Source organism: Plodia interpunctella, chromosome 19 (assembly GCF_027563975.2).
Source record: "Plodia interpunctella isolate USDA-ARS_2022_Savannah chromosome 19, ilPloInte3.2, whole genome shotgun sequence".
In the NCBI taxonomy this organism is placed as follows: Eukaryota; Metazoa; Arthropoda; class Insecta; order Lepidoptera; family Pyralidae; genus Plodia; species Plodia interpunctella.
The window spans coordinates 3296182-3309255 of NC_071312.1; the positions used below are offsets into that span (position 1 = coordinate 3296182).

Here is a 13074-nt window from a genome sequence, read left to right on the forward strand (position 1 = left end):
ACCTTTACAACAATGAACATGTCCTCGGTGACGGAGTCGCTGCTCTTGAATAAATTTGACAAGAAATCTAAAGATACTTTAAAAATAAAAAGACCTTTTAAAAAATGTATCCAATTATAAAATGGCATTTTCTTGAGATCCTGTCCATTCTTAATAAACTGAACTTGATTATTTTATTTGTTCTTAATACTTAGACAGAATTTTGTTCTATAGCGTTGTAAAATCAAATTTTAATGAAATATTTATTTACATTGTCGCGAATGCATTATTGTTTATTGCGTGGGCTTCAGTTTGAAGACATAATGCACGAATGTCCTCAATAAAACGAAAATATAGTTAGCAACTACGCATACTCATGTCATGTAGATTTATAATGCTAACTTTTTGTCATTTTACGCGCATCTTTTTGACTACATCAACGACTATTGCATCGTCAACCCTCGGGAAGGGCGTTCTACTTTCCTGTTTGGTCTATTTTGAACAAATTTGTCTTCGCGTCGTCAATTTTATTCTATCGTATACATGATTTAGGATGTATTGATTTATGTAAATATAAACTAAAAGTTGTTTAGTTGGCCTTTAAATAAAAAGTAAATTAAGAAAAATATTTCGATTATCTAATATTCCTTAAAAAGAATGATTTCTCTCGATAACAGTCAAATTAATCTTAATTTAACTGTTATATAAATAAATTATTCTTAAGTCGTAGGCAATTTTGTCGACATTCTCACAGAATCAAAACCTAGTTTCATTATATAAATTTTCCGTAACGATCCGAGGTGAAAAACTACAAATCTGGCAGTCAAGCCAAGCACGTGTTGTATTAATTATTATAAACATTATGTTTTGCTGCACATATAATTTGGACAATTATGAACACATTAAATCTAATAGACTCGTCGCAATTATAATGGAATTTATCTCATCTTCAAACAAGCTTTTCCCCTCGTGAATTTTCCACGGGGAAATTAATTTTTCGCAATGTTACTCTATGTTGTTGCCTGAACTTAAAAGCGCGGAGAGGTAATAAACAAACAAGATGATGGAGGTAGAATTTCTCCTTATAACAGGTGGTTATTTAGTTCACTAGTGAATATGCATATACTACCCTAGATGGTGGTATTAGCAAAAGTAATGTCAGAAGTCTTTATGCGATTTGAACAAAATCTGACACCGTGTTAGCAATAACACACACGATACGAAAATCGCTTGATCATCAACACATTTAGCTTCATTCATTCTTATGTGAATTGATGACGAAGTGAAGAGTACTGCCGGCTAGATCTGCCACACTTAAATGTCAACCCAATTTATCCAGGCAAGTGGTAAAAGTGCGATTAATACACGTCGCAGCAAGGTCGCGTGCGCGGGCGCCGCGTATTTTGGGATGCGGTTGCGTAACCGATACATGCGTTTGCGACTTTCAGAAAGTAACGCGAGGCTCACATGGATGACAGATTCAGAGTACTTCTTCTTTCTTATTGACTGGTGTCAAATTTTATTCAAGTCATCTATCTACTGTCTAACGACAACTAGTCGCAATACACTAGTCAACTAAATGGTCCACCAGTGTACATTTGTTCTCACGCTTTTCTTTACTGGACGCAGTAGGTAGGTCTAGGTCAAAAATACATAAGTCACATTTTAATATAACTTATGTGGCACGATCCACAAGAGTAGAATTCGAGGCTCGTTTTTAAATTTTAATGATTCTCACCTTGTGCACTATAAGTTCTCGTAGAGAATTCCTAAGGAAGGATTTTAAGTAAGTCCAAATACATATATAATTTAGTGTGCCCACTGCTTTACTTTATTTTCTAAACGCTGATAATTAGAACTTCTTCCGTTTCCCTGTCACTCAGTGACGACTCTGTAAACACGTTTGAGTAGAACGTGGAAAAAAAAAACAGAAACACATGTTAAAGCTGCGAATGAAAGTTCCTGGATCCTCAACCTGGATATTTTACTCCTAAATATATACAGTCATTAGCACATTAACCTACAAAAAATACTGAAATTTACATATTAAATACTGAAATAAAGGATCATGTAGGAAAGAAAGAAAATATTTATTTGCCAAAAACATGAGTACTATACATACAGTAACTTAACATTTAGTTGACTGTACCTCAGAACTGACGTTTTAAATTAAAAAAATATAGATATACTTCCGACCACACTGCTTCTTTTAAAAGATTCTGAAATATTCCAGTTCCAACTTTCGGTTTCCATAAAATTACAAAATGACTATTGTTCTCAAAACTTTCACAAATCAATCTTGGAATAACCAAACCATATTATACTTACTACTGGTAAGTTACTAATATACAAGAACACATATTTATTATCACAAATTTGTCATTTAAGTACGTGAAAACCCTTGATACCTACATCAGACACAGGAAGACAACAGGAGGCTCTTGCGTCTAGACCTTTGTCCTAATCTAGAAACATCTACAATTTATCCAAAATTAAGCCATGGCTATACGCAAAACAAGATAAAACACGAAAACGACGTTATTTCCCCGCCATCCGTCTCCATTTGTCAAAGGCTCGCAAACTGACGTAGTCCAGATGATGCTAATGCATTTTTTTAATCAACTGTAGTGCGATGTACACCAGGACACGAAATTGTATTGAGCACATTGTTCGCATTGAACAAATCTTTCATTCACCTCCACATGTTCGTGGTTGCATTTGGTGCTGTGACGACGTGAAGCCTCGTTTCGAGACGTTCTCTCGCTCACCTAAGCATTTTTCCGATTGGTACCTCGGCCATTGAGGATCAGATCCCAGATTCCGCATTCCCACATTTGCGCATGTCAGACCAGGTCGCTTTTATTAAAAGTCATAATTATTAAAACACGTTAGCTTTTCGAAATATATATATACATTTCGATATTTTTTTATACATGACATAGTTGCTAGTAACGAAACATTTTGTTACCAACAAACCAACATCTCCACTTAACAAAATAAATGTGAATTAAAAAAAAATGTTTAGTTATTTAGCTTTAATCCCCAGCATATGCATAAATTTATAATGCTTAGTTGACACAAGACCTTTGGTTAACAAGTCAGCAGGCATTTCCTGAGTTGAAATGTATTCAATATGAATAAATTTATTTTTTACCGCATCTCTGACATAATGAAACTAATGCACTTACTAATCTTAATGCACTTTGATTATCATACTTTAATTTAATTACACATTCTTTACTTTACACATACAAGCTCATACAAAAAATTTTTTTAAATAAACAGCTTCCCTAGACGCCTCTGAGAGAGCAACATATTCTGCCTCCACTTTTGTTTCCTACTTTGCCAGGAAATCACTGAACCATTCATAACAAAACAGAATTATTTTGCTTTGTGCTAGTTCTGGAAGTGGTACTAACTCACTGCTTGAAATATCTGTCTCTATATTTGAGGTAGAGTATCGTCATCATTTTCACTGGATGGATCAGTATATATAGATGTATTAACATCTGAATCATGGAGAGATTCATTCACTGAAGACTCCCCCACTGAATCTCTGCCACCTTCCATTATCACTGGTGACTCAATTGCTTCACTTTCAATATCTTGTATCCAAGTTCCAGTGTTTTCAGTAACAATGTCTGATAGTTTGTTGTTTTCTTCCATCACTATCACATCTCTCTTCACAGTTAAAAATATTTTTTTTAGGATCATATACACGATACCCTTACACTGTTTCTGAATATCCTACAAGTATATGCATCTCAGCCTTTCTATCCCATTTTAATCTTCTTTCTTTTGGTATGTGTACCATTACTAAACTTCCAAAAAGACGTATATGACTTAAGTCTGGTTTCTTTTTATGCCACACTTTATAGGGTGTTTTATCTCCTAAATTTGAAGTTATAAAACGGTTCTTTAAATATACTGCTGTATTTGCTACTTCAGCCCAAAACTTCTTTTCAAGCTTGGCATCAAAAAGTAAGCATCGAGCTTTTTCAACAACTGTTTTATTACCTCGTTCACAGACACCGTTTTGTTCTGGTGTATATGCATTAGTTTTTGATGAATAATTCCTTCCTTAACTAACTAATTTTCCATTTGTCCATTACAAAACTCACCACCGTTGTCTGTACGCAGTATTTTAATTTTTTTATTCTGCTGGTTTTCAATCATTACTTTGAAATTCCTGAATATCTGAAACACTTCACTCTTTTGTTTAAGGAAGTAAATGAAAATCATACGACTATAATCATCGATAAACAGTACAAAATACTGAGAGCCAGCAATGGATCTTGTTTCCATTGGACCACATACATCAGCATGTATAATATCCAATGTTTCCATACTTCTTTGTCCAACATGGGGAAATGGTAGCCTCATTTGTTCACAGGTCACACATTTAGACTTTGTCATGTCACAAGTATCTGGATAAAACAATCCATTCACAATGTAATTCCTCATTTTGTTCAAATCTTTGCCATTAATGTGTGCTAACCGCCTGCGCCAAAGCTCTGCACTTGTTACTACAGGTGCTGCCAGCATACAATCTGCTATTTTGATATTTAGCTTGTATACACCATTTATTGACACTGCAGTGGCCACCAACTCATTCTTCTTGTTGCGAATATAACATTGATTAGCTTCAAAAACAACTTTGTTTCCATTTTTGGTTACTGACAACAAGTTAGTTGTTAGTCTGGGTACGCATAGCACATCTTTAACCATGATATCATAATTACAGTTAGTTGATACGTGTACGTCTCCGGAATATACAACAGGTATTTTCATATTGTTGGCAACGGTTATCTCTGATAAACACGGCGTAAAGTTAGCATGTTCAATCCACTCTTTATTTGTCGTCATATGTACACTTGCGCAGTGGAAGCGTGCTGGGCCCATAACCTATTAAAACACGTTAGCTTTTCGAAAACGACTATTTTTTTAATTTTTTTTATACATTACATAGTTGCTTGTAACGAAACATTTTGTTACCAACAAACCAACAATAATTAGACACACTTAGTTATAATTATAAGTAAAATGATCAATTTGAATATTTCCACACATCAATAATTTCAACTGTCTCTATTACCGTTGGAAATTTCGTGTACCATGTTTTGTGTACAAGATAAAATGACAATTACCTAGGCCATCTGTTAAGTTGGAGGTAGTTCCAATCATGTTTTTATATACTCTTAATGACCTAATTGGCACTTTTAATAGACACTCATAAAAATACAGCAGTCTGACAAAGAACCTAAAAACTAGAAAAATCGATCGCTTGTTCGACTATCTCAATGTAAACTCCGGTAGTTATATCAAACGAGATTCTAAATGATAACCATTTCTTATTCAGCAGCTATATACAATATTAATAAGGGCAAATGTATGTACTAAACTACAACAGTAGCCGCTCTTTCTTCTTCTTCTCGCACGTTAAAGTTGACGGTGCAACCCACCCTTACTAAACTGGTCACTTGCTTTCTTCGTCACATTTGAAAATACATAAAAGTGAACTAAGAATCTAAGCGTGGTGGAGGGAGAAAGTTTTAAATTAAGGCGCTATGTCCCCTCACCGCCACCATCACATTTTTATTAATTTCTTTTATTTCTTAGCGGAATTTAAAAAAAAAAAAGATAAATTACTCCATTGTTTTGTGTAAAAGTGGTTGTGGCGCTAATGGCGTCTTAATCATATTGATTTGATATGACTATGATCTGTATTAATTCATAATATAGGTATGATTGTCAATATGAATTTCTGTGATGGAGTAACAAAGTCAAATTCCAGCGATTCTTGGCACAAACATGAAAACATAGACAATATAATAGGACGCGCGACTAGTGCTCGATTATTTTGGGTTTTACGATGATCACGCAAAATTATCTGTGAATTGTTGGCTTAATCCTACATTTTAGTACATAAATCGCCCTTAATATTGATATATTTTCAAATTAGATACTAATGCCATACACCTTTATCTTGGATTTCCATTTGTAAATAAAATTAAAAATAATATTATGTAGTTCTTAAAAAAATAATGGTTGTATTATTTTCATTGTTCGGGAAATACTATTACTATGCTCATTATTATTACTACAATTTCTAAAACTTCTAAATTCGAAAGAAAAGAAAAAAAAAACAAAGGTATTGTAGTATTTACTTAATCACTACACCGTACATTCGATCTTTCCATAGATAGGTTTACGACCAATATTTTCTTAGTTTATTCTCAAAAACACAGGAGCAAAAGCAACTAGATGAGTTCCTTGATCGGAAAGAGCCCTATAATTGATGTTAAGTCATTATTTTAGGTAAAAACAACAAAAAAGGTGTATTACTGAATTTGGGCAAAATATGGAATACCTAGTAACCACTTTTATCTAGAAAATTCTCACGCGATAAGAGCCCCAGTCCGCGTATAAATATGAAAATATACTAAGAATATTTACTTTGTCACCTATCATGAAAGTGCACAAGTGCATAGTACACACGAGCCGCAACTATGCATCTCTAAAACCAGCCCCTTTGCAAACTTTGTAGTGCCAGTAGACATCGCTAACAGGCCGCAAGATGGCGCTCCAAACCGCGCCATTTTACGATTCTGCTGACCAATTTAGCTGCGAATTTTGTCGTTAGGAATGAGCTGTAAAACTATTTTATTACGTGAGTACTGTTGGGTTTGTGAATTTGATACTGTTCAATATTGAATTCGGAGTTTTTATGATATAGATAAATGTAAATGGAAATATTTTATTGAGTTGTCGTATAATATATAATTTATAATATTATATGAATAATGCTATAATATAGGCCTACTCTAGCAACCTCCATTGCTCTCCATCCCCCTCACTTCTTATGTTTGTCTCCCTTTTATTCTTTTACCTTCTCTCGGACACAACTCCGACTGCCTTACTTCATTTCAGCATTTGAATGTTTTTGTTTAAGTATTATGTTACACGATTTAATTGTAAGTTTGTTGCAATTGCTCTCTCTACTATAAATAAGTTATATACGCTTTTACACCTTGTGTTTGTCACACATACAGCGTTATACATCTGCAACATACATTAGTTGTAAAAGCGCAGTCGAGTTTCCATTACGAGAATTTTGTGTGTGTGCATTAAGTAATTATAATAACGAAAATGGTAGAATTATCTACCATTTTCGTGGTGTTGTTAAACACCACAGTGTTACAATATACACATACCACAGAAATCAGATCTTTTGTTATTTTAATTACAAATGTTTTCCAAGAAGAACACTAATAACAAAACTAGAGGATGTAATTTTTCATGAATATTTTCGTCTATCTAAGAAATAATTAGGTATTAATTTTTTCACGTTGAAATTCATTAAAATCTATCAACTTATGCTACACTGATTTTATTTTAATTGGTTTTTATTTCTTCAATTTTTATAATTAGTGTATTATTATAGAATGTATTTTAGCGTTTTATTACTTTAGTCTGAAGAGCTGTGACTTTGACGAGTGTAATTTAGTGGTATAATTATGTATTCCTTACATTGTAACATTGTTATTTATCCTAAGATTAAGATATTACTGGAACGCAAGATAAAATATTGTTCATTTATTATGAAATATTATCATTTTAGTATAATTTTTTTGTAGTATTTTTTTAAATTATGTAGTATTTAAATTAACACTAAAATTTAAGTGTTAATTTTCATTACTGCGTAGGTAAACATCTGTGGTAAATTTATCATTTCCGTACTCCAATCGTGTTGATAACTTCAGCTGGATTGCAATTGAATCTAGGTCGCTCCAGATGTTTTTTACAAGTTTCTTAACAAAACTTGTTGTTTTGACAACGGCATCGTTGGTTTATGGTTCAGTTGTGAACCAAAAATCTGTCACAATTATTTTTGCGATACCGAAACGGTTAAAAATTGCGAAACGGTCGAGGCTGAACTGCGATTTTACTGAAGTAATTAACGCGGTTCGGGGGCTAATTCAGTTTTTAGTACTTTTTAGCATATGAGGTCATAACAACATTGTTTATCATAACAACTGCGTAATTGACAAACAAATGTACGAGAGTATACAGTTTAGTTTAATGTGGAAAATGCGTTTTCAAGTAGGTATTAAGTGAAGCACCGATAAGACGGAGAAGAATGCATTGTTACAAAAAGAGAGGCCACAGGTCCTACAGACAAGATGATTGAAACACGTTGTTATACACACTGGCATACTTCGTGCACGCATAGTTTGCCTATAATGCATATGTGAATGATATAAGACGGCTGCAGGCTTATAATTATCTTAATGGGATGCAGTTAAGGACCTAATCTGATCGCAAATCGTACCATCAATTAATTTTTAATACTAATGCGTTTCGTTCCTAAACTGCGATGCATTGGAATCGTTCTGTAAAAATGATAAGCCGGCTTAGAAGATCGCAGTGCGTTCCAAAAGGTATGAGGCGGCAAACTCTCGACACTAGTCAGCTGACTAGTTACAGTTATCAGCGACGTTATCAGTTATAGTGACGGTTATCAGCTGATAACCGCACTGACTGAACAGTTGTAATTAGTACTATTTATTAAATTGGACTTATTTATGATCAGCAATGGGCAGAAATGACTATAATAAAAAATAGTGTAGTAGTACCCAGTGAATCAAATTCGGCATTTCTACAATGAAAGTTGCACAAGGGTTACGAAAAGACGCTTATTTGGGGCAAATACACTCAAAAGCCCACTCGTCTATCTCAGCCCCGCGTATCGTCACGTTTGCCTGAGAGTTTTGAGTAAACATAATTGATAATTTGATTCTAGACCTGTAGAAATAACACTAGCCTTGAAAACCGCAGTTCAAGATCAAATTAGCTGTAGCGATACTAAAGAATGACGTATGATGGGTGATCGCATTGCTGCCAAATAACAGCTGTTCGTTATTTGTTTGGTTTCTATGTTTTTCATTGGCACTATTTTCTGTTCGATATTTGTTTTAATACAATCGTATTTTAACACTGGCACGTTGCAATAAATTGTTTTAATGAAATAATAAGCATTTGCTGTATTTTTAAACTAGCTGTTGATACCTCGCGGTGTTACCCGCTGTTTATTATTCGTAGTTATTAATTAATCGCTATATATTTTTTTAAAATTATGCACAGTTTAAAAGTTTAGTAAAGTAGGCTTATATCTTCAAAACCACGCAACGGTACAGGTACCTCAATATCTAATTTCATAAAAATTGGCTTAGCTTTTGACCACGAAGAAGTAACAAACATACTCACAAACCTTCACCTTTATAATATTAGTAATGAGATGAGAAGAGATAGTAACAGTTTCATGTATTGATGCTCTGGCAGTGAAAATAATAATATGCTAACAGTGGCGTCACAGCCCCGAATGAAACCGGGAACACACGGGAATCATATGATGAACTGGTGGTTAGTTTCCTAGCTCATGATCTATCATGATGAAGACTGAAGTCCAAAAGATAGGATTAAACTTAACATTGAGTAGATAATATGTTGTCTCCAAAACGCCTCTTCCAACTTTATGCGTCTTTTGTCTCTCATTAATTATAGCATAAGGGCGAAAGTTTGTGAGTATGTTTGTTACTTCTTCCCGCTTAAACGGCTGGACCAATTTTTATAAAATTTGGTGTTAAGATAGCTGAAAAAGGGTTTAGTGGAATTCAACATTCGTGGAATCAACATTACTGGAATTCAACATTTTTGGAATTTAATTTTTTGCCATCTATATGCTGTTACTGCCATCTATATACTATACAGTAAAAAAAACCCTTTTTTTAAATACATTGCAGCTAGTTAAAAAATAAATCATTAGGGGCTCGTCCCGGCAACGCTCGGGTAAAAACATAATAGATTATACCCCTAAACCTTCCTCAGGAATCCCTCTATCTATTGGTGAAAACCGCATGAAAATCCGTTCAGTAGTTTTTGAGTTTATCGTGAACAGATAGACGCGGCAGAGGGCTTCGTTTTATAATATGGTGGTTTAATTATAAATTGGTGATGCATTAACGTCATTTGACCGCAAACCAGTTGATCGTAGACGATAGATGGGATATCTGATCCAATAAATATCATATTAATTACGTCTTTTTGCTATTATATTAGACCTACTACTTTCATAATGGGGTACATGGACGGAGCCTCCCTGTGAGATGCATTGTAGTAATGATTGGGCAACGGTCTCCGAGAATGGCAAGTCAGTAACGCTGAGCGACCGATCCTCCCACCACGAGTCAACATGCTAAAAAGAAAATCTAGGTACTTATTGAAATGTATTTTACACAGGACGGAACGAGGACGGTGTACTAGAGAGTTTGTTTATATGTGTACGGGTTGTTTATGTGTGAAACGGGAGTTTGTGGTTTATCATTTAGATAAATTATGAACGCATTAACGAGTGTTGTGAATTGACACAAAAAATATGTTCTGATGTTTTTGGTGGTAAATTGTATTCTAATTGTAATGGCCTTAATTCTAGTAATTCCCATTAGCGAGATGCAATAGGGGATTTAAATCTATAGAAGTTTTGTTTTAAAATCTCATTCTCAGTAAATGTATTCTCGCGTCAGAATATTTGTAGCAAAATATAATATTCGGTTCCATATTTTGAAAGAAATGCAAAGAATTTTTTTTATGTTCAATAGATAATTAGAAAAGATCGTCTATCGATTCGAGATGCTGGAACGTTATCAAACCATGGCAAAGGACGCGAAATGTCAGACTGGAGAGTTGGCGAGTTGGCATTAGAAGCGTTTCGACCGGCGCGCGCACTTGTCGTTCTCAACATTTTCTCAAACAATAAAATTATAAGTCGTTTAAAAATAACCAGCCAGCTTTTGGCGGGCGTCGGCCGCGAAAATCGTCTAGTTTTCGTTTGGAGTGCTGGAGGCGTGCGGTGCGCGTGCGCCGCGGTGTCACACTACCAGGTACCTACCTGTTCTCTGCTCTCACTCACCTAATGTCATTATCACTATTATTATAAACAGCCATAGATAACATTCCATTCACCCCGCGCGTAAAAAATGTTAGCTTCCAAATTTAAAAATAAACGTATGTTAATGAATCCAGAGTTCTGAATTCAAATGGATGTTTGAAAACTTCGGCAATAATAAAAATTAAACGAATCTGCATGTTATTTGAAACTGGCGTCTCAATTATTTACACGTAATTGATATCGACGTCATTAATAATTTTCAGGGTTGATTTTAATGAATTTTCGGTTATTGAAAGTGGAAATGTTGGAAAGTTATTAATAAAATTAAACTGGCGATGAAATTGATATGCGTGTGTGGGCGATCGAATTTTGTAACTTTGAGTTTGTAATCAGCAATCGTGATCTATTTTAGTCGCTGATATAATTTTTTTGGTAAACGAAAATTTCTGTTTTTCAGTTTTTATACAAGAATATTTTTTGTTTTGAATGTCAACTTTGAAATATTTGTTAGATTCATCAAAGTTTTAGCGTTTGTTACTCAATCGCCCAAATCATACCGGATTTGGATTTCGATGATATTTGGATCAAGGCAAAATTTTTACATGGAATTTGCACACATAGCACTTGTATCCCAAAATTACTATGGGATAGAATCACTAGATGAATACATATATTTTTTTCTATTGTGTACATTGTGACAACCAAAAAATGATTATTTACATATGATTTAAATTTAATTGAATGAAGCTATGGAAATTTCTGTGACAATTCAACCCGAGTGGACATAAACCCACTTATATTACAGGTTATATGAATGGTTTCTGAGAATTCTGAAGCGGGTATGGAGCGTAACTTGTAATTACACCTCTATATCACTACATAAAATAAAACAAAGTCGAACAAAACTTCCCGCTTTCTGTTTGTCCCTATGTATGTTTAGATCTTTAATACTATACGCAACGGATTATCATATCGGGGTCATGTACATATATCGGGAATTCAGGGATTTTTTATCCTATGATCAAATTCCCTAGAGAACAGAGTTCACAGTCGAGGAAGTTTAGATCATGTGACTTTATTCGTTCTAGATTTCAGTGTCTATTTGCACTGCGTCATATAAAAAGCATCATGGCCGTCGCTAAGACGACTGTCCGTGAAATGATCGTATAATGCAGCTATTTTAAGTTGTGCCGTCAATGTTAATCTCATGTGGAACACTGTTTGTGCGGACAGGACTATTATAACTTACAAGGTTACATTTTATTTTGAATCGATTTTAAAATCTGAGATTTCATGAACGCCAGAATTTTGTATAATAATCTAAATTGCATCAAAAGTTAAGAATATAATTTATATAATTTTGTATGCTACTTTTATGGCTAGATAGGCACGATCGTAAATACAATGTTCCAGCTATGTGTATCAAACAGTAGCTAGCCTATTTCATTAAACAAATAAATAATTTTGATTCAATTTGATCAAAATTCGTGTAGGTGTAGTAGAGGCGTGATGTCACAACAATTATATACATCTAAAACTATGCTGTTGTCTAATGAATGTCTATTTATTAAACACTAGAGTATGTTTGTTTCTCTTTCACGAAAAATCTACTAGACTGATTGTTATGAAATTTGGTACACGGGTAGAATATAACCTGGAATAACAGATAGGTTATTTTAATTCCGAAATTCCCACGGGAGCGAAGCCCCGGGGCGCAGCTAGTATATAATATTTATGTCTGACGCTTTTCAATGACATAACCATATCCGTTGCTATGTTTTTAAATATTAAAAATAAAGATCCAATCATTGATTTTGAAAAAATATTGAAATATACAGTACAATATTCTTTGAGAAAAATACACGAAGTATTAAATAAAAGACACAAAAGAGGACTTATTGCGACCCCTTCCAGTCAAGCATAAGGTGGGAAAAAAAAAGGAATTTTTAAAAATTCATGTTGGCGATAATGTGTTTTTTTTAATTAAAAATACGCTACGAAATAGAAAGTACGACATAGAAGTCTACTCCTTCATTTTACTCTAAAAACCAACCATAAAAATCATGAAATCAAGTAGAATCCATATTCCAGACTTCGTTTCTTTTGCGCGCTATTTATTCAGAACAGCAGCTGCAGCTGTAAACATA

General features: G+C 34.0%; 1 protein-coding gene across 3 annotated transcripts in view; it reads right to left on the reverse strand.

Annotated features, from left to right (window-relative positions):
* Nucleotides 1–13074, reverse strand: part of LOC128678359 (uncharacterized) — a 32612-nt gene that overhangs the window by 6315 nt on the left and 13223 nt on the right. Inside the window, exon 1 of one of the 3 annotated variants that reach the window (XM_053759832.2) lies at nucleotides 6444–6680. The exons of the other annotated variants lie outside the window; for them this stretch is intronic. Coding sequence (XP_053615807.1) covers nucleotides 6444–6468 — 25 coding nt within the window. The 5' untranslated portion in view covers nucleotides 6469–6680. Of the gene's footprint in view, nucleotides 1–6443; nucleotides 6681–13074 lie in introns of those variants that run through there. 3 annotated transcript variants of the gene reach the window in all.